Source organism: Urocitellus parryii, chromosome 1 (assembly GCF_045843805.1).
Source record: "Urocitellus parryii isolate mUroPar1 chromosome 1, mUroPar1.hap1, whole genome shotgun sequence".
NCBI lineage: Eukaryota > Metazoa > Chordata > Mammalia > Rodentia > Sciuridae > Urocitellus > Urocitellus parryii.
Genome location: NC_135531.1, coordinates 18,660,698 through 18,682,201, shown reverse-complemented (window position 1 = coordinate 18,682,201; position 21,504 = coordinate 18,660,698). Strand labels below are relative to the sequence as shown.

General features: G+C 44.9%; 1 protein-coding gene across 1 annotated transcript in view; it reads left to right on the top strand.

Moving 5' to 3' along the window:
• Positions 1-21,504, top strand: part of Egflam (EGF like, fibronectin type III and laminin G domains) — a 175,124-nt gene that overhangs the window by 132,438 nt on the left and 21,182 nt on the right. Inside the window, exons 12-18 of the mRNA XM_077795502.1 lie at positions 538-682; positions 4,095-4,284; positions 7,691-7,816; positions 8,931-9,174; positions 13,049-13,160; positions 17,453-17,569; positions 19,861-20,041. Coding sequence (XP_077651628.1) covers positions 538-682; positions 4,095-4,284; positions 7,691-7,816; positions 8,931-9,174; positions 13,049-13,160; positions 17,453-17,569; positions 19,861-20,041 — 1,115 coding nt within the window. The remainder of the gene's footprint in view (positions 1-537; positions 683-4,094; positions 4,285-7,690; positions 7,817-8,930; positions 9,175-13,048; positions 13,161-17,452; positions 17,570-19,860; positions 20,042-21,504) is intronic.

Here is a 21,504-nt window from a genome sequence, read left to right as displayed (position 1 = left end):
CAGAGCTGGAAGCTCCTATAGAAACCTCACCTGTATGTGGGTACAGCTGCCCACAGATGGCAGGGCTAGCTGGCTTGCCAAAATGAGTGTGAAGACTTGGATTTTTATGTTTTATTAATATCACTCTGCCTGTCATTTGAGAGGTGGAGAAAGTCCACAGAGAAATGTCTGGAAGCAGAGTGGCTCACATTCTAATTCTATGCACCTCAAACCCACTTTCCACATCTGGCAGTATCTGAAAAAGAGAAGGGAGGGCTTTGGCCACCTGTCATTTTCTGAGCTGCAGAGATGATCCAGCAAAGAAGACACTATGTCCAAAGGCTCCGTGGACAGATTAAGGAGAAATAGATGGAGCCTCCAGGGAAGAGGTATCTTGCTCGTCCAGGCTCAGGTTTACACAGCTGCTGATATCTGTAGACACAGCTCTGAACAGACCCACTCTGGAAGGAGCTGATGTCCTGGAAGGTATGTCCATAGAGTCTGGAAACACAGTGAGCCAATTATTCAAAGAATCTTCCTTCCCTTTTCTCCTAACAGGTTTAATTGTGGAACAGGGGTCGCTATCATTGTAAGTGAGACTAAAATCAAACTGGGGGCCTGGCACACAGTGGTGCTCTACAGAGATGGGCTGAATGGGCTGCTGCAGCTGAACAATGGCACCCCCATGACAGGCCAGTCCCAGGTAAGGCTCACACCCTGCCGGCCCGCTGACACTCACCCTTGGCTTCTGGAGAGGGGCTCCCCGCAGAGAGCTGAGGCAGGGTCAGTCAGCAGGATGCAAAGGGACCCACACCACCACAGCTTTGCCAAGCTCCTGCTCTGCTCCAGGTGAGCTTTCAGGCCACACGCACTGCAGGGAGACTTGAACAGGCATCATTGCTACTGGGTGCAGTGTGCCCAGGAACGTGTTCTGCATCCACAAAGACATCACAGGGACATGAAAGCCAAGGAAAGCCCCTGTTGGAAGAACAGTCCCTCATCAATGTTAGACTCAAAGCTTCCTTTTGAGGCAGGAGGGTCAGAGTCCTGTGGCTTTAGAAAATAGCTGGAAAGATTCCTTTGGTTCAAGATGCAGGAATAATGAATTCACCACCTTTGTGGAGGTCGTCATTGTGGGAAGTGGGGAAATAATTTAACTGTTGGGTTACTCAGCAAATCACGTAGGAATTCATATATTTGTTATGCTCTGAGTAATTTGAAGACTGTGTTTAGGGTAAAGAGCTCAGGTTAGCAACCTGCCAAGACACAGAACCTGTAATTATAAACAGGCAGGTATCTGTGTTCTCTTAGGGCAAATGGAGCAAGGAAACCATTGTGAATATGTCTAAGCTTCCTCCCCTCCTGGGCTCTCCACTACTCTGCTCTGGCAAGGTGTGTTATATAAAGGGTCATGTCTTCATGATTCTAAAGGCAAAAAAAAAAAAAGTCATAAATTTGGACCCAAAGTTTCCAAAGGAACAAAAATCCAAATGTAATGAATGTGAGTACAGGGATACCATTTATACCCATATTCCTGGAGAATAAAAGGGCAGGCAGGGACTGGGGCTGTGGCTCGGTGGTAGAGTACCTACCTTGCACATGTGAGGTACTGGGTTCGATCCTCAGCACCATATAAAAAATAAATAAAGATATTGTGTTAAAAAAAGGACAGATAAATGAACCACAAAGTCACATCAATGCCAGAACAATAAGACAAACTTGATAAATGAAATTTGATAGAACTAAAAAGACTTCAAACTTGGACACAAAATACAAACAAGAAGACAGGATGTTAAAATACATGTAATGCATGTAAAAATCTCCTATAGTTTAAAGCAAGGAAATTCAGTGATGATGAAAAAACAGAGCAGTAAAAACAAGATAAGGAAAGTATAGGCTGCATTAATAGAGGCATAGAACGTAGAAAAAAGCTGGTAACAGTCTTTTTCTGTTTTAGTGACTATATAATAGTTTCCAGTGACTGTAATGGTGACTCTAATCCTCTAAAAGGATTACATTTGTTTCTGTAATGACATTGTAAGAGAGCCACAGAAAAATAGGAGCACATTCAAGGGCCAGTCACCCACATAGGAAGATGACTTAAAATCCTTTTAATGGTTGATGGAAGGAGTATTTGTTTAGATATGAGAAGATGGGGGCATGTTGCTTTTCATTGCAGAATGAAAAAAAGAGTCTTGCGGAAGGAGATTTTATTCAGTTGACCCCTAAGCCTGAAACGGAAAGGGAAATGCCTTGGGGAGACCATTTTTAACTTTTTAACCTAATCATACAAAGGTGTATGATATGGACTGTCTCAGGGGATGTTTTTCTGCCCTTGGGGGGACAGGTATTCAAAAAGCAAGTCATCTAAACCTTTGATAGAGATGTACAAGGAATCCAATGACTAATGCGAGTTCAGATGATTTACGTTTTCACATTTTTTCCAGTCTCCTAAAACTACAATTTTAATAAATATAAGAATTAATTGCAAAACATCAGGTAGTTTTTTGTGGGCACTCAGGGCAAAGTTTGCCTCTACCCTACTGGGACTTGCTGAGCAAGTCCATAAGCAGGACCACAGATGTGGAATATTTAATAAACTGTCTGGGGAGACAGCAATTCTATTTTAAGTTTGCTTCCCTAGAAGCAAGCTTGAGATGAGGAATCCCATACAAGTAATATATTAAGAAAATGCTCCTCAGGGAGAGTGGTAAGGAAGAAGAGAAGATGAACAGGGAAGAGGAAGAAGTCAGCAAGGGCCAGATCTCAGACACAGTTTTTCAGTGTGTGGCTCCGACCTGGTCCCCCAGTGGAGCTCTGGAGTATAGACTATACCTCAGAGCTGTCTCAAACTGTCAAGGGCGGTTCTGGGGTAATGCAAACTCCAGATCACTTCCATTTCTGCAGGCAAAGCAGTCTCCAGGGACCCAAAATTAACCTCATGAGGGGTAAAGGCTTAAAGACAGCTGCCTGAGAGACGTTGTGAAGGGCTCCTCCAAGGAGACACCCACCCCCTCTGATGCACTTAATGCTCTAGAAAGAGAATGAGCTGTCAGTTCACCTGCTTCCATCCTGGATCAGGGGATAAGACCCAAAGGGTGAGGATGGGATCAGGAAGAAGAGAACTCTGAAGATCTTGATAAGAGAAGCCAAGAAAATGTTTAATTCATCTAATGAAAGCACTGTGTCCAGCAGCTGGCAAACAACTTAATTAATCCTCCAACCCCACTGCAACTACTGTCCTGCTCAGTCCGCTATTAACAGATGATTCTTATCTGTGCATTACAAAAGAGAAAAACAATGATTACATTTCTACTTGCTGGAAACAGAGTTAAAAGGATTCAGATTCGTGTGTTTATTAAGTTGTGGCCGCGCGTGCCTTTCCCCAGATCCTGTGTTTATCCTTTCATTCAAATGAAGGAGATATTTCTTTCCTAACAAAAACAAAGAACACGGTATCTTAATTTTCTCCTACTAATGTTCAGCTCTATATTTTGTAACCTCCAAACCTGCTATCTGGATTGCCGTTCGGTCTAAGATGGGAAATTTCCCTGCCTCGCTGTAATGACATTTTTAAAAACAAGTTGCATCCATAGGCCAACTGAAAAATATCTTGCAACACAATCTGTTTGGCAATTACTCCCCTGTGGTGTTTTCTGCTGCACATAGTAGAAAGGCGGTTTGGTGAGTGAAAGGGTAGGTATTGGCCCACATATACCCAAAATTAGTATGGCCACCTTTGGGGGACAGTATAGCCCTATGACCCGTCCAAGGTACACAGTAAATTGGTGTCAGGATTGGAAAGAGAAAGGTTGATTTTGGATGCCTGGCATGGTCCAGGGCCTGCTGGGTGGGTCTGGGCTCTGACCTCCCTTCCCTTCCTTTCTGGGCATTCCAACATTCTCCCTGCAGGAAGCACAGCCCCCGGGAGCTCCCTGAGTTTCACATGGTAACTGTGGGTTTCATTTCTCCATAGGGCCATGTCTTAAAGACAAATGCTTGTGAAAGAGAACCCTGGGACTGTAACCTGCATCTTAACAGCCTTCTTTACCAAATTCTGCTGTGTTTGGGCTTTTGAGTTTGTTTGGTGAGATCGTTTCTTATTTTTCTTAAAGGGCCAGTACAGTAAAATTACTTTCCGGACACCTCTCTATCTTGGTGGGGCTCCCAGCGCTTACTGGTTGGTCAGAGCAACGGGAACAAACCGAGGCTTTCAAGGCTGTGTGCAGTCGCTTTCGGTTAATGGGAAGAGAATGGATATGAGGCCTTGGCCGCTGGGGAAAGCCCTTAGTGGGGCTGATGTGGGTAAGTGACTGCCCAGTGGATTGGGAGGGTTTGTGGGGTTACCTTTCTGGTTTGGGCCAGGAAGGTGAGCAGCCAGAAGGGCTGCAGAACCTCAGGGGGGAGGACGGCAAATGCTGGTGCTCTGTGAACATGTTGACCTTGACTCTGAGCATAGGGTATCAATAGGGTGAAGCAAACCCTGGGACATACCCTGCTGCCATCTTAACCTCTGCTGGAAATGCAGTGTGGGCGCACTGGGCAGAGCCAACCCATCAGCCTTCTCCCCCCAACTTTCCCTGTCCAGGGTAAAAGCCAACACAATCATATAAGAAGATATTTTCCATGTCCTCTGTTCTACAGGAAGAAGGTCAAATTCTCATTTTTGACCACCATGCCACACATTTTCTGTCTTGGTTCCCAAGGCTGCAGTAACACAGTGTCACAGATCGCATGGCCTTAATATCAGCAGTTCATTTTCTCCTGTTCTGGAAGCTGGAAGTCCAAGGTCAAGGTGCAGGCAGGCTCTGCTTCCTCTGGGGCTCTTTGCTGAGCTTTCGGCTGGCTGACTGCTCTCTCAAAGAGCCTCACGTGGTCTTCCTCCGTGTGTGTGCCCCTGGGTCTCTGCATCCAAGTTTCCTCTTCTTCTAAGGACAACAGTCAGATTGGACCTGAGCCCCCCTCCCAAGATCTCATGTAATATATTAATTACCTCCTGAAAGGCCTTATTTCCAAGTGCAGCCACATTGGGAGTGAGGGTGTCAACCTATGAACTTTGAGGAAGATGCAACACAGCGCCTATTGGTGACAGCCGTGAGTCTCACTCCGGCTCATCAACTCTTACTCATTCTCTCACTCAATAAATACTTATTTGAGCACATGTTTAGTGCTCGTCTCAATGCGGAGTGCTAGAGATGAAGTGATGAACGAGACAGACAGGCCCCAGCTGGGCTGCCATGCAGCTGCCATGAGGAGAGACCTCGTCAATCAAATAATCCCACGAATCAAAGTAAAATGACAATTGGGGGAAGTGTTACAAAAGAGAAGTGATAGTGCAATAATCGCGTGTAACGGGGAGATTTTTAGGGACTGGGTAGAGAGAGGGTCTCTAGTGAGTGAAATGACTACGTGATTTCAAAGTAGCCACCAGCAGACGTATTTTGAGATATTTGCAACAAATGCAATATGACGATACCTGGGAGATCACTAAACTGGCAATGAACTTGGAGTTCATCCCCGAGTTAAGAGTTCAAGGAAGGGCTGGGCAGGGAGCTCAGTGGTAGAGAATGTGCACAGCCCGACTTAATCTCCAGCACCAAAAAAAATGGGAGTTAAAAGAATTTAAAATAATGGTTGAGAGAGACACTCAATTCTGGTCAGAACAATGAGGAGGTAATATTTTCCCCATCTAAGTTCACAGACGCCCTGCACCATTAGCCTCTCTGCTTATTCTACTTACTCAGTCAGATGTGTCTTCTCCTACTTTAACAAGTGCCACAGTGACCCTGGACTGGGAACCCAGGGAACCTGTCTCCTTTCTTTGACTCTGGACTCCCACAGCAGACATTCCCACAGTCTTCTTGTGCTTAAAATGGAGCCCAAGCAAACTCCTCCTCTGCTTCCTCACTTCATAGCCCCCATCTCCTCACTCTTGGCACGGTTATTCTTGTCTCCAAGCTACACACCTTGAGATGCTGCCGAAGTCTCCGTCCTCTTTCAGTTTCTAGAATGAATTGGTTCTTTGGGGGTATTCCTCTGCTCTCTCCCTGTTCTATCCTTGCTTACCTCCCCATGGGATTTCTTTCCTCCCCCCTCCCCTGCCCCTCATCAGTCACCTTGACCTTACATGCCATTGCCGGCATGATCTTGCTGAAACTCTGCTTTCATCAAGTAAATACCCTGAGATGGCTGGTTTTCACATGCAATAATGTCAAGTAATTTCTTCCATGTGTCTCTGAAAGGATCTGAGGACACCACTTTTCCTCTGGAAATAGGCCTCCTCTGAGAAAGAGTTGCACTCCACAGAAATAGGTGATGCACAGGGACCTGTGAGAGTTTGGCTCCTTACGACCAACACTGGTGTCTCTGTGGAGACCAAATGCTGGGTGCCATGTTCTCAGGTTTGTGGCTGAAGAGAGGCCACAGTCACTTCTACCAGAATTCCCAGTGTCCAACAGCTAGAATTCACAGAGTCCAGCCCAGCCCAGCCCGGGTGGTGCTCCCTCTAAAGGACTTTAACTAAATCCTGTTAGCAGCCTCTGAAGCCAGTCTCCTCTCCTGGGTACATGCTAAGAGCACCACCCTGCTCCCAGTGAGTCTATAAAAAGACAAAACTGGACCAATGAAAGCAGGCGGCTGATCAGGAAAGCACCGTGACACTTGTCCTCCTGAGATGACACAATCAGGACACGGAGGGCCCCTTGTCTCACAGAGGGGCAGCTTCCAGCCCACACAGGTGCCATGCTGGAGACTGGGGAGGGCGAGCGCCACAGCTGGACTCCTCAGGCCCAGTCACAAACGTTCCCCTCTGCTTCAACCCGGCAGCAGGTGCTTTGCTCTGCCCTATGTAGTTCAGGTTTAACATCATCTCAAATCCATACCACTGGGCCGGGTTGTGGTCCCTGTGTCTAAAGAAAGAATTGGAGGACCAGAGAAGCAGAAGGAAAGCAGCCGGAAAGTGTCCATTTGTTTTCCCTTCATCTCATAATCTTGAAAATAACAAAGGAGTCCTCTATGCAGCTCTCTGAGGTGTCCGGTAGGGAGAATGGGCCCATCTGAAGCTGACCCTTCAGCAGTCTTTGCTGGAGGGCACCTTGCTGTCCTTCATACAACTGTAACTTTGGAAACAGAAACAGGGATTCCACTCGGCACCATGGAGCCCTCCCCTCCCCTCCCTGTCCCAGACAGAGAAGTCCACAGCCCAGACAAGTTAATAAGCTTAGGCATGGCTGCTGTACTCCTCCAGCGCTTATCCTGCTTTTCTCAACTTTGAACCAACAAGGCAGCCGCACTTAAGCTAATTGGGGTCACACAAATTAGAATGCTTTTAACATAAACACTCTGTTGCCATCAGAGGGATTGAAATCCACTCTTGCGGGAACAACAGAGAGATGGATGAAAGCAGGAAAAATTCAGTCATTCCCATGGGTGGTCCTAAAATTGCCCAATGATTTATTATTTGATTTATTGTGTCCCTCATGTCTTTAAAAGTTCCTGAGGCTCTTTAGAAAGCACATGTCAAAATCATATAAAAAAGAAGAGAAGTTTCCACTTATGCTGCAAGCCAGTGTGCAGCCGTGCAGCAGGGGTGCAGACCAACAGGAGTGGGGAGCAGGGTATAATTTTTCAGGGCCATGAATGTCTGTGTGGTGGCACGGGAGTTGCATGGCTGGCCTGGTGGATTGGCTTTTTCCTTCTCTTCTGCATTTAGGGGAATGCAGCAGTGGAATATGTGATGAGGCCTCGTGCATCAATGGTGGCACCTGCACAGCAATCAAAGCCGACTCCTACATTTGCCTCTGTCCCCTTGGGTTCAAAGGTCGACACTGTGAAGATGGTGAGAAAGAAGCAAGTTGATGGCAGTTTCTATCTGCATGTTAATTTGCGTGGATCTGATCTTTCATCAGTGCACTTTTAGCAAAGCCCCATATATTTTTATGGGATCAAGATTGCTTTGTTGGGAGGGATGAAAATAGATCAGAGTGCCAGAGTTCCAAACCAACCAAAGATACATTCACTTTGAGATGCTAAGCTTGGGTGGGCTCCTCATACCTTTTAGAAAGCCTGCATTTGTGTGGTTTGTACCACACTGAATTAAAAGTATTTAAAGCTTATGCTTTTTTTAAACATCTGACAGTTTCGGAGAAAAGTTTGGGAAGGCATGCACAGAAATTAATGATACGATGAGACAAAAGTGCTCTTATTTTTTCTTCTTTTTATGGTTCCACTGAGTTATTCCACCTTGTAATATTGTGTGTAATAAATCTGTGTCTATATATTTCTGTACACACACATATCTATACATGTAACACAGGCATGCAAACACAGGTGCAGAGTGGCACATGAAAATAATAACTGAAAATCTAAGACTTGGGAAAACATACAGGCTTGAGGATGCTTTAATATGTCCAGAATTCCAAAATTAAAACAAGACTAGAGCTAAGATCACTAAAGGAAGTCAGATTCCTCTGTGAGTGATTCAGGTTTGGACCTAAGATATCACACTGGGGGAAAGTTTAAAAAAAAAAAAAACATAATCTCAAATCCATACCACTAAAAGGGTATGTGTGAGAGAATGTTCCAGTGCTGTTGCACACCATCTCATACTTCAATAGTTATTCTTGTTCAGTCACAAGTCACTGCAGGTCAGTGCTGGTGCTGTTGGTTCTGCTCCACACAGTCACTCAGGGACCCAGGTCCCTTCTACCCAGTGGCTCTTCTTGGCTCTGTGAGAAGAGACAGCAGGAAGGATGGAGGGAAGTGTTAGGGGCCAGACCTGGGATGCCATTTGATATTTTCAACCCCATTCCACTGGTCAGAATCTAGTCACCCTACCTGTCCACCTGTAGGCAGCAGGGAAGTGCAGGACAGGTCTGTGCCCAGGAGCAAACTGACACAGCCCAGGGATTCCTAACACACAGGGATTCCTAACACAGTGCTTGTTCCTTCAGCTTTCACCTTGACCATCCCTCAGTTCAGAGAGTCTCTGAGATCCTTCGCTGCCACACCCTGGCCCCTGGAGCCCCAGCATTACCTCTCCTTCACTGAGTTTGAGATCATGTTTCGGCCGGACGCAGGGGACGGTGTTCTCCTATACAGTTATGACACAAACAGCAAGGACTTCCTGTCCATCACGATGGCAGGCGGCCACGTGGAGTTCCGTTTTGACTGCGGCTCTGGGACTGGTGTTCTGAGGTGAGATCTGACACCATCTGCAGCCTCCCCCCACCAAAGACCAAATTGCCTTCTACCAGCCTGTCCTCCTCCCTACACTGTCTTCCCTACACTGTTCTCTTTGGAAACCTCTCCTGCTTTTTAAAGATGACAGGCTTTCCTCCTGCCTGCAAGTTTCCTTTCCCAAATAACGACCCAACAAGTAACGATTCTCTGCTCCAAACTGTTAAAAATGGGCTTTTCCCCTATGGAAGGTAAACAGCCTCCGTTTCCACCTGCCGTCATGCTCTGCCTTCTGCAGGAGCACCGTGAATTGTAACCAATCAGCGCCTGACACAGAATGCCAAGTGGAAGGGCTCAACCAACACATGTTGACTAGTAAAAAATGTATTCACAAATATTTAACCAATAAAAATGTCCTTCAGGATTTCATTTTAATTTTTAACTTTCCTCTTGAGCTATTTTTTTTTTTTTTTGGTGGTAATCAGATATTTAGCAAGTCTCTTACTTACTGTTCTCTCTATGAAGGAACCTGACAATAAATCATTAACATAGCAAAGATCAGAAAGTTCCAGAAGGGTGTGTGATGGGCGCTTTTTAGCAGCATGGCAGTACATGGGTGCCTCTAAAGTGTTGGCTGATATTTGCAAGATTGTTCTGACTAGGCAACACTTTCCTCCTGTTATCTAATTTGTACTATTAAATTCCGTAGCAGATCGATGGTTCCTGTACAAGAGGTCAGTATCATTTTGAATCCCTTGGAGCCTGTGTTTTGCAGGTGTTGGTGTTTTTCCTACTGGTTTCTGTCTTCCTCTGCTCATTGTGTTTCTTTCATGGTAGTTTTAACCTTCAAGCCTGAGGGCCACTGATCTAATGCAGACATTCTTCTTGTTCCTACATTTGTCTGATTCTTCTCTTTTGAAACTCACTAGGGTGTACCTAATGGCACCCCGCAACAGGTTATCAGTTATTCTGTTGTTGTTTTAAGGGAAATTGCTGGCTGTATTCATATTTCTAACCTGTCCTTTTTAGAGAGTGTGTGGGTGAGATGTTACCACCATGCACTGCCCTTAACTGCTCATCATTTTTCATAGCTGATGGGAAATGCTCTCTGCATTAAGTTCCAATAATTATTTGAAAAGACAGTTGATTTTTGTCCTTGTAGCTGAATTCCCACACATCGGTGACACCTCCCACCTTGGGGAATGGACAAAACATTTTTGTATCTCTGGTTAAGCAAAAACATCCTATATCTTAGCACAGCTTTGGTGGGTATTTAATTGATTCCATTTACATATGATTATGCAAAACAGCCAGAGCAATTCACTTAGAACTATATGTCAAATTTAGAAAGGAGGACACCTTGATATCACCTTGCACTTTAAATGGCTTCTTCTAGGTAAGGAATGATGAGAAAGAGCTTGGGGAGGACAGGACTCATCAGCCTCCTCTAGACAGTCTAACCTGTCTTCCTGCCTCTCTCTCTGGGGGCAGCTCTAGCTGTGGTCCAGAATTTCTCTCTTTCCTAACTCTGTGTCTGTTTTTGACACATTGTAATTCTAATGTTTTTTAAATGTAAGTTATTTTCCCACCGGTCAGGAAAGGTGATTGGAAAGAGAATACTTGAGTATTAGATATTGAAAACGAGGCAAGAGTCTCCAAGAAACAAACTGCTACCTGACCCTGGTCCCCTCCTCTGCCCACTGGGACCTGACAACCGTGATCACAGCTGGTATTTCAGATGCCTCTCTGGAAGCTATTTATCTTGAAAACCATTTTGAAGACTTCCCCCTCCATTAGGAAAATTCAGTGAAGGGATGAACTGCAGGAAGTTGTAGAATTGGCCAATCCATTTTGACTGCAGGAAAAGGACAAGATGGTCAAAATCATTATGAACTTGATTCAAAAATAGAGACAATCGGAATGAGCTCTTGATGGCTTGATCAATACACTGTGTGGAGGGAGGAAGCTTATTGACAGCCACTGACCTCGGCAGGACAAGAACATGACAAGGGTGCTGTTAGTTATTATGGAAGTAGACCACTTTAAAGGAGCCTCTTGTTTCTTTATTGCATATTGATTTAACCAAGGTGATTAAATTCTAATTGCTAAGGACAAATCACAAAAGCATTTGCCTGAGCTGAAGAATCAAATGAGGGGGTGGTGACCCTTCAATAATTGTGCCCATCAGTATTCCTTGTGGTTTTCTAAAGATCATCCAGGACCAAAAAATAATTGGGAGGTTCAGTGAGGGCCAGGAACTAGAAATACAAATGCAATAATAATACTCTTTCTGCACACCTCACTATAAAAAAGAAATGCATAAAACACCTCTAAATATCATTTAAGCTTCAAGCTCTTCCACCCCAATTTAGTAATTGAATTTTAAAGTAATTGTAATCCTTTTCATAACATCAGAGAACATAGAATCTATTTTCCCTTGTCTTAGTCCACTTTGTGCTGCTATAGCAAAATACCTGAGACAGGGTAATTTATAAGGAACAGAGACTTATTTATCACAGTTCTGGAGGCTGGAAAATTCAAGGTCAAGGGGCTGCATGCTGGCAGGGGACTTTAACTGTGTCATCCCATGGCAGAATGTAGATGGGGAAGAGAGTACACATATAAGAGAAGGTGGAAGAGGAAGGGATCTGAATCTATCCTTTTACTAGGAACCCACCCCCACCGTAACTAACTCACTCCAGTGATGTTGGTCTTAATCCACTGATGAAAGTAGAGCCCTCTTGACCTAATCACCTCTCAACACTATTAACATTGAGACATTGAGGATAAGTTCCCAGCATATGGACTTGGGGGGACATATTCAAATCATAGCATCTCCCCCAAATTTCATTATGAAAAGTTAAAAAACGTTTAAAGAGTTGTAAATATCCTTATATATAACACCTGTAGCCTATAATTAATGTTTTGCCACACTTGATTTATCATATCTATCCATCCATTCCATCCTTGCTTTATATGCATTTCAAAAAAATATGGCAGGCATCCATATACCAAGGAATCTTTTTTTTGCACCATACCTATATAATTTTTCTCTTCTTCAAAGATTGTGCACAATTACTATAATATTTTACCTTCGTGTCACCTTTCATCCAGGAAGCCAGATCTACTGTGCCCACATTTCAGTCTTTTTCAAGGAAGAAATAAAATTATAAAAGCAATTCTCCTCCCATGAAGGCATTCAATAAATGGTAGTCGGTACTGCTTTGTTACTAAGTAGACATTGTTTTCCTTTTGTTGAATGGATTGAGTTTACTAAGGTTTGTATTAGTTTTTTCATAACTAGATGGATGAAAATTATCCATAATATGCTCACTCAGGTTTATTTCCATCCATATTAGTCAAGATCATCATCAAAACAGAACCTATAGGTTAAATAGAGATACACAGAGTTTTATCTAGAAGCATTGACTTACATGGTGACGGAAAGTGAAAAGTCTTATGGTCTGCCATCTATAAACCAGTGGTGTCGTTCTGCCCAAGCCTCCAGTCCAGAGAACCAGGGAAGACCCTGGTGTAAGCCCCAGTTTGAGTCTGAAGGTCCAAGAACCAGGAGGCTAAAGGTCCATGTCTGAAGACCTGAGAACTGAGAGCGCCAATGTCCGAGGGCAGGAGAGGATGGATGTCCCAGCTCCCTTAGAGAGGAAATCCACCTTTCTTCCATGTTTTTCTTCTCTTCAGGCCCACGGCAGACGGATGATGCCCATCCACATTGGTGGGCTGTCTTCTTTACACAGTCTGCCAACTCAAAGGCTAATCTCTTCCCCAAATGCCCTCACAGACTCACCCCAAAATAACATCTTACCAGTTTCCTGGGTATCCCTTCGCTCAGCCAAGTTGACCAATGAAATTAACATACATGTCCCTTCCACAGGAGTGAAGATGCCCTCACCCTGGGCCAATGGCACGAGCTTCGTGTATCTCGCACAGCGAAGAATGGCATCTTACAGGTGGATAAGCAGAAGACAGTAGAGGGAATGGCAGTGGTAAGAACAACCCTTTCTCCCGTCTGAGAGTGAAAACCAGGTTACTGTTTTCTACTGAGCACGGTGGAAAAGCAGCACTGTATAGTGTTTAAGCACACAGGTTCCAGTGCCTGGATGGAAATCCCAGCCCTCCTCTGGGCAATTACTTTTTTTTATGCCTTAACTGTAAATGGGCATAATAATAGTACAGGCTTCATAGGTTTGCTGTATGGACACGTGAATTAACACTTAATAAGATGAGCACTTAAAAAATTGCCTTCTCTCCCCTTTACCCCCATGACTACCCTGTCCTTACGGGCAGAATCAATGGAGTAGATCAGAACACAGTCTGTGAGGTAGAGTCGGTGGTACAGGAAAGATTAATCTTATAAAAACAGACTGTCAAACCATAATGTTGGCATTCAAAATCTAACTTTGTTACTTACTGATGGCATAAGGTCATGTTGGTTACTTGACCTCCTAGGTTATTTGTCTCATCTCACTATTATATTCACACAGTGACCATAATGACAATGATAGTGACGACTTCATAGAGTGGGTCTGAGAAATGCAAGAATTATCAATACAAAGTACAACAGCACCTGGGCAGCACTATGTAGCTTTACTTATTATTAATTATGATGATTATTATTACGTATTAACATACTATTAAGGCACTCAAGGGCAGAATATTTACTGGAGTTTGTGACTTTCCTCCATGATTTCATTTCTAGGTCATGTCAGGGAGAAAAAACATGATAGAGGCAAAAAAAAAAAAGGGGGAAATTTGCTTAAATCACTAGAATTCTTCACACACAAAAATTAGAGCCCCTGAAAAACAGAGAGAACAGTTGGTTTCTCAACAGTCTCCATTCTGGGCAAAGTGAGATTTAAGGAGGCACTGACAAATTTTGGTATCCTGACAAGCAAATGTTTTGATAGAAAAAGAAGGAAAAAGACCTTTGTTGGGAAGAGTGGTATTTGGCAGAAAAGACAAAGATAAATATGTATGTCCAGAAGCCAGCCTTAGAGACTGCAGCACTAGGGGTCCTGAACCAAGAACCCCCTTGAGATGAGAAGAATCCCAAACTCGGTATGCTTGAAAAGGTAGATACCACTCACACCTAGGAAAAGAGGAGGGAAGACAGATGAAGGAAATAGAATTTTGAAAGGAGAATTGGAGTCACTTCTGGTGCCATCCAGAACATTCTAGCAGTATAGACCCGACTGACTATTGGCTTGAACATATAAATTTTAAATAAAGGGAGGGAGGAAGGAAGGATTATATCAAGTCCTGACAGTCATCTGTGAAACAGGAATGAAAGCTCAGGATGGAAGTTTTGGAAACAGTAGGGTTAGAACCTCTGATTGTAAATAAGGAGTTCTTCAGCTCATGGTATTTGCTTTTAGGATCCCAGAGACAACCCAATGGTAACATCAAAAGCACCCCACTTCAGGGTTGATGTTATCACCACACGAGTGAATGAGAATTAAACCCATACCCTAGAGTCCACTCTCCCTCTTGGCTTTTTTGAACTGCCTGTGGGTGGACAGGGCTGATTGGAGCCTGTGCCCACCTGGAGCAATGTAAACACGCGGGGAGGTATGCCTACAGCGTGTGCACTTGAGGAAAGTTCCTCTGAAGCTTCTTAGCCAGGCATGGAAAGCCCAATGGCTGACCTTCGTCACCCACAAGGCCCTCTGCTCCAGCTGCAGGCAGTGTTCCCGAGGGCTCCCAAAACCCCCAGGGGTGGTGAGGGTGTGTGGCCGCCACCATGCAACAGTCAGGTCCAGGCAGGGAGCACTTGACTCAGCAGGCCTCCCTCTGGTGGGTCTGTTGGCTTCTCTCCTGGTCCTGTAGGTGTGGCAGCTGTAGCCCTGCCTCAACAGGAGGGTGACTGGGAGGACACTGAGTGGATGTTTTAATCATCTTTTTCACCACTGTGACTTACAGACCCGACCAACACAATTGTAGAGGAGGCAAAGTTATATTTAAGGGCTCATGGTTTCATAGGTCTCAATCCACAGAGAGCCAGTTCCATTCCCCAGGGCTTGAGGTAAGGCAGGACATCCATGGAGGAGAGTATGGTGGAGGGAAGCAGCTCACATGATGATCGGGAAGCACAAAGAGAGAGAGAGAGAGAGAGAGAGAGATCTCCACTTGCCAGATACAAATATTATACCCCAAAGCCACACCCCAATTCCGGCCTCCTCCAGCCACACCCTACCACTTCAGTTACCACTCAGCTAATCCCAATCAGGGGGATTAATTCCCTGATTGGGTTAAGACTCTTATAATCCAATCATTTCTCCTCTGAACCTCCTTGTGTGGTCTCACACATGAGCTTTAGGGGGATACCCCACATCCAATCCATAACAGCTTCCAAAAGGAATGGATTCTTAGTCCCAGAGGCCCGTCTCCATGCAGTGGACACAATGAGAATTCCATCTTTTCAGAACATCCTGCAGCTCTGAAACCTGGTGGCTCCTGCAAACTTGTTCCTTTTACCTTACTCTTATTTTAACTCTGGGGTAAGAGCAAACACAAGGGATAAAAACACCTGGGTTTGTGGCAACGATTCCCGCCTGATTCTGTATTGTGTTGGGCCACAAGACTTCCTGAAAACGCTGTGGCTTCTTTGATGACCTTCCAGTTAAATAAGGACCCATGAAGTTGTCTCAAGGTTATGGATCAAAGGAAATTCAGTCTATTAATTTAATCAAGATTTCCCTGGGCTACCTGAGTGGACCTAGAACCCTCCCAGAAAGAAATGAGCAACCTCCTCTATGATCTCTGTCTCCTCATCTCCACCCCTGACATGACCCCCAATCCATCTTCCTCCCTCTGACCAGTAACCTTCCTAAAACATACCTCTCCCCCTCCCCAACCCCACCTCTCTTCTTTTTAAAACTCATTGCCTTTTGGGTGAAGTGTAAACCCCTAACATGGCCTCTAAGGCTCTGCATGATCTGACTTGTCCTTTCCTTATTTACTTCTATACCCTCCAAGTCCTGACTCCTTCCAGTTTCTCCAGTTCTCTTACCTGACCATCCTGCCTATTCCTTATGTCTAGGGTTAGGTAAGAGCCATTCCTACCCCTCAGGTGCACCCACAGGAACCTAGACATTCTTTACCTGTGCTGAACCCATCTGCCCATGGGCTTGTCAGTCTTCAACGAGTATAACCCCTGCAGCACAGGTACTGTGTCTTTCTTATTTGCTCTTGTTTGTCCAGCACTTAACATAATACCTGGGACCTAGTAGGTGCCTAATAACATTCATTAAATAAATGATGGAATCATACTACTATTTGTATTTTTTTACCATAAACCAAGGGAAATAATAACTTATGTTACCTAATAACTTGTTTGTCCCCAGGATTCTCAGATCTTTGTTTATTGCTGTGTGTTATAACAGTTCAACAGTTTGCTCATGGCTCCTGTTGGAATGAGCTCCTACATTAACTATTAGGTACAGCTTGTAACCTAGCCCAGCAAGAAACAAGGGAAGCCTTTGGGGGATTGATATTGGGAAGTTCCCTGAGAATTGAGAAAACAAAGAATCTCTGTGGCCTTTGCATTTGGTCTTGAGGAACAACCATCTGTCCTGTGCCCAGCCTCTCTTTCTCTTGTTGATCAGGGCTTCTGAGTTACCCTTATTGAGTTACCCAACAGCCTCGTTCTGGAATGCTGATGTGCATCCAACTCTGGGAAAAGTGCTAACTAAACAGTATCTCAGCCTCCAGGATGTGCTGGACAGGGCTGTCGTCAGTCACAGGCAACCCCAAAACATCAGCAGCTGAGGACAAGGGTCAGTTCTTGCTCATGTCACCAATCACAGTAATCCACTTTAGCTTTCATCTGAGACCCTGGCTGGAGGAACAGGGAGGGAGAAGAGTGTGGTGAATCAGCCTCTGACTCCAAAGACTCTCCCCAGGGATTCATTTCTCTTCTGCTCATGTTTATTGCTAAAGCAAGCAACACGGCCCAACCTGAGCTGGGCTATTTGGAGGCGATCTTCCAACAGGGAGGTATTGCTGGAGGAGCACAGAATATGCTTGCCGTGGAACACCTAGGAGGTAGGTGGTATGATTCCTGTTTTGGTGACACTGAGTCCCAGAGATGTTAAGAAATCTTCCATCATCCAAGTCCATGTTCAGGAACAATGGGAAAGTCAAGCACAGATGGTTATGACGGGTCTCGAGGCCATCTCCACCATTTGGATCCCCAACCAGGGAACCAAAGGCACATTTGCTGATCTCGGCCAGCTCTTCTAAAGTTCTGTTGTGATTTGTCACTCTGATCTCTTGGCAGGGAGGCTTCACGCAGATTAAGTGCAACACGGACATTTTTATTGGTGGAGTCCCCAATTATGATGATGTGAAGAAGAACTCAGGTGTCCTCAAACCATTCAGTGGGAGTATCCAGAAGGTACAGACTCTGCTTTCGCACTTTGACTCTACACAATAAAGAAGTTTTGAGGTTTTAAACTTTTAAAGGTTTTTTTTAAAAAAAATGTTCGCAGCATAGTTTCCAAACCCACTTTCTTGTAAAACTTGTTCCCAAGTCTGTGTCCAGCAGACATTTCATGAATGCCACTCAGGGAAGATAAATTTTTGTAGGAAATCTACCAAAATGTTATGGGACTACTAGGGAGGCAGCTGGCATCAGGTCACCACGGATATTTCTACAATAGGGAGGGAGGTGAGGGGAAGGGACAGCAGCTCTTGGCTCAGGCTGCTCTGATCATTACTTTGCAATTTGCTCAGCCAACTCCTCAGCCAAACAAAGAATCTCTCTGGCCTTTGCCTCACCCACCCCTACATTGGAGCAGTTGTTGCTCATCAGTCACTTAACCAAGCTCTGAAGAGCATGAAGAGAGTCCTTTCCTAGAAGGTTCACTTAAAAAAACAAAAATAAAGTAGAATAGAATAAGCTGGTCAAAGATATTGACGGCACTCATTTCTGTCTCCTACTCCTTTTCTTGGGGCTGTTATGATCCCTCCAGTTGTGAGGGCATGCTCTGTCTGCAGTAGACACGCAGGTTGACTCACCAGCCCAGGCCTGCAGGACCACCACACGCTTAGGAAAGGATCTGAGCAGAGCATCTCCTCTCTGGGGGTGTCAGCTCCATCCTCCTTTCCTTTAGCAATCAAGGTGCTGGGTGGGCCATTGCTGGACCTGAGATGAAGTATGAGAGAGGCTAAAATGAAAGAGGGACAGTGAAAGAAGGTTCCATCATGTTTGCACATCCCGGCCCTGAAGTGCCCCTTGGGCCTGGGTCCTTCTCATCCCAAACCTCAGTGTTGAACCTAGGAAAGGGGCCCGTGACAACATTTGCTGGCTCTGATGTGCTTCCCTTTGTTGCTGAACCATGATGTCAGTGACACCTCAGTTCAGGTCATCATCGCCCCCTGCGTGGGATTGGCCCTGTTTAATCATGCTTGATATTGCCACTTAGGACACAGGCTGAGACGACAGGAAGCATTGTCCTCTCTGTCCACCCTTCCCAGGCTTGACTCTGCTCACACTACACACACAACAGTTCCCTTCTCACTTTCTAGAAAGATTGCCCTTCCCTCCTTCTGATGGAGTCATTGGCTGTGCCATATCCAGCAGGGCACAGTGCCAGTTCTGGCTTGTCTTGAGGACACACTGCTCAGTTCCATAGGCCTTCAAACTTGCAGCAGGCAGAGGGGAGATTGTTTCTAGCTCTTCCCTAGCTGCTTATCCCACTCGGCACTGGGGAGAAGTTTTCTCTTTCAGTGCTCTCCAGGGGTGAAGCCAGCCTCAGACACATGGACCCTTGGCCAGAAGTGCCATTGCTCACCTCTTGTAACTTCCCCAGGCAGTGAGGGCTCTCTGTCTCTGAGATCTGCAAAGCTAGCAACAACTCAAAGTAAATACACATCCTGGGTCAGGGGTGGAAGAAGTTGGGTCTACTTATTTGTTGCTATGGAAACTGTCCATCAATTTGGTTACAGCCACCTTGCAGGAAGAAGGTGTGGAGGAACTCTGTAAATACACACACAGCAGTGATTAGTGTGGCCTGAGCTTTGCTTTGAGTTTGTGAGGGGTGGGAAAGGGGATGCAGAGAGCAAGGGAGGGGAGGACCACAGGGGTGGATGGGGCCATCAGGGAGGCCCCGTTGATGGCGTTTTAGGGGACACAGTACAGGATGTTAACAAAAACAGGTGGAAGTACACCAGGAAGTTTTCTGGGTTCCACCAGCAGCAATGGCTCCCCTGGATTCCTGCCTCCTGCACCTCAGTTTGATCTTCTCCTTACTCCACTTTGTAGCAGCATGTCTTAGCCATAGCTGCTACTTCCACAGTTATTCTTGGAAACTTTTAAAAGGCACAGCGACTGGGTCCCACCTTCAGAGACTGGTTCAGCTGATCTGGGTGGATCTGGGCAGTGGAAGTGCTTTAAAGCCCCCAGGAGATGTTACTTGCAGCCTGGCTGAGGACCTGGACTTTGCGTTCTCAGGTGGTATTCTAGGATCAGAGGCACACTTTCCTCTGTAGATCTTCCCAGTACTAAACAGATCTCCTTCAGCTCCTGCATCACTTATAAGTCTCTTAAAGCAATAACTGGGCTCTTTTGACTTTTCTTCTAAACTTCCCTATGTTTAGCTTGGGTTTTCATGCCACAGGAAACTCTAGAAGACCATAAAGATGTTTTCCCAATTTCTGACTTTCTTTACATTTCTCTCCCTCAAGATCATCCTGAATGACCGAACCATCCACGTGAAGCATGACTTCACGTCTGGTGTGAATGTGGAGAATGCAGCCCACCCCTGCGTGGGGGCCCCCTGTGCCCATGGGGGCAGCTGCCGGCCCAGGAAGGATGGCTATGAGTGCGACTGCCCCTTGGGCTTCGAGGGCCTGCACTGCCAGAAAGGTACACCCAGGGTCTCGGGCACAGCTCCCTGGAGGGAGTGGAGGCCACGGACAGAATGTTGGGAATCACCATTCTTAAAAGAAGTTGGTACAATCATAGTGGTTTTTTTGATCAGTGGCTGCAATAAGTTATCAATGGACAATCATATATAAACTACTACAATTATGTGATAAGAATTAAATGCTGAAGTACTTCTGTAACAGTAGGCATATAGCTTCCCTAGCCACCTCTCTTGGTCCTTCTTTGAGAATCCCCTCATGGTCTCACAGTCAATATAACAGGGGTTTCAGGACTCATGCATCTGACCCAATCCCAGAACCTATGCATTATGGTCTGGTAAATATTTTAACTAAATATTTTGACTCCTATCGGTGAGTGCTGTGAAGAGAAATCTTGCCCAAATACAGAAAAAGGTGAATGCCACATTAGTTGCTAAGTATGCATGTCCTTCTGTAGAGTGCTGTTTTCCATGTTACCAAACCACTCTGTGCCTCAGTTTTCTGAATTGTAATATGGGAATGGCCATAGCAATAGTATTTACTGAGAATCATTGTGTACACTAAATGCATTTAGAGTATTTGAAAGAGTGCTTGCTAAGTTCTCAGCCCGCACCAGCAATTATTATTATCACTGTAGGTAAGAAGCAGAAAATCTTTCAGCAGGTGCTGTGAGCTATTCTGTTTTTCATCTTGCCCTTGTCTGATAGCTAGGCAGAGTCACAGGCCGTGAGTTCCTGCTTAAGGGAAGCAGAGGCCATGGTCCTGTGTATAGAATAGTCCTGCCCACATATGTCCATCAGGTGGGGCTCTGTGGACCCTCTTGTTCTAAATGTCTACATGGCCCCACCTGCCCAGGAAATAGTTTAAAAACAAAAAGCAAAGAGATCTGAAAGAAAGAAGGCTGTGGCCTCTAAAGGAATACATTCTTTCTCCCTTTCCTATTTGTTTCCAGGCTCCCTGTTTTGATCAAAACTAGTGCTTAGAGGTAAACTTTAAGTTACAGGTAGAAGCTTTGGTGTATGGTAGGGTAGGAGAAGTTGTTTTGCAGCAGTCTTGGAAAAGTATGAAAGATAACAGGCCTATTAGAAGACTTAGTGATATGTCTTGTATTTAAATGAGTTCTGAAATCTGCATAGTAAATCATACAATATATCCCTTGATAAAGAAGAGGAAATGATCCACTTGTGAATTATCCCAATTGCAATTCTAACAAACAAATTGTTGCTGAGCTAATAGGTTACACTTGTGGAGATTTAGTTCCAGAGTGGCCTATTCATTCAGAAAACTGGGTTTTGACTTCACACTTCAGTGTTTAAATTCCCTTACTCTCCAATCTTACTATAGGCATTCCAAGCTTGCTTCTAATACTGACAGTTAAAATATAAAGTCTAGATGTAAATGAAAACCTAGCTTTGGGAATTAAGAGATCATGTGATCTTTTTTTTTCCAAACTTTTTTTTTTAT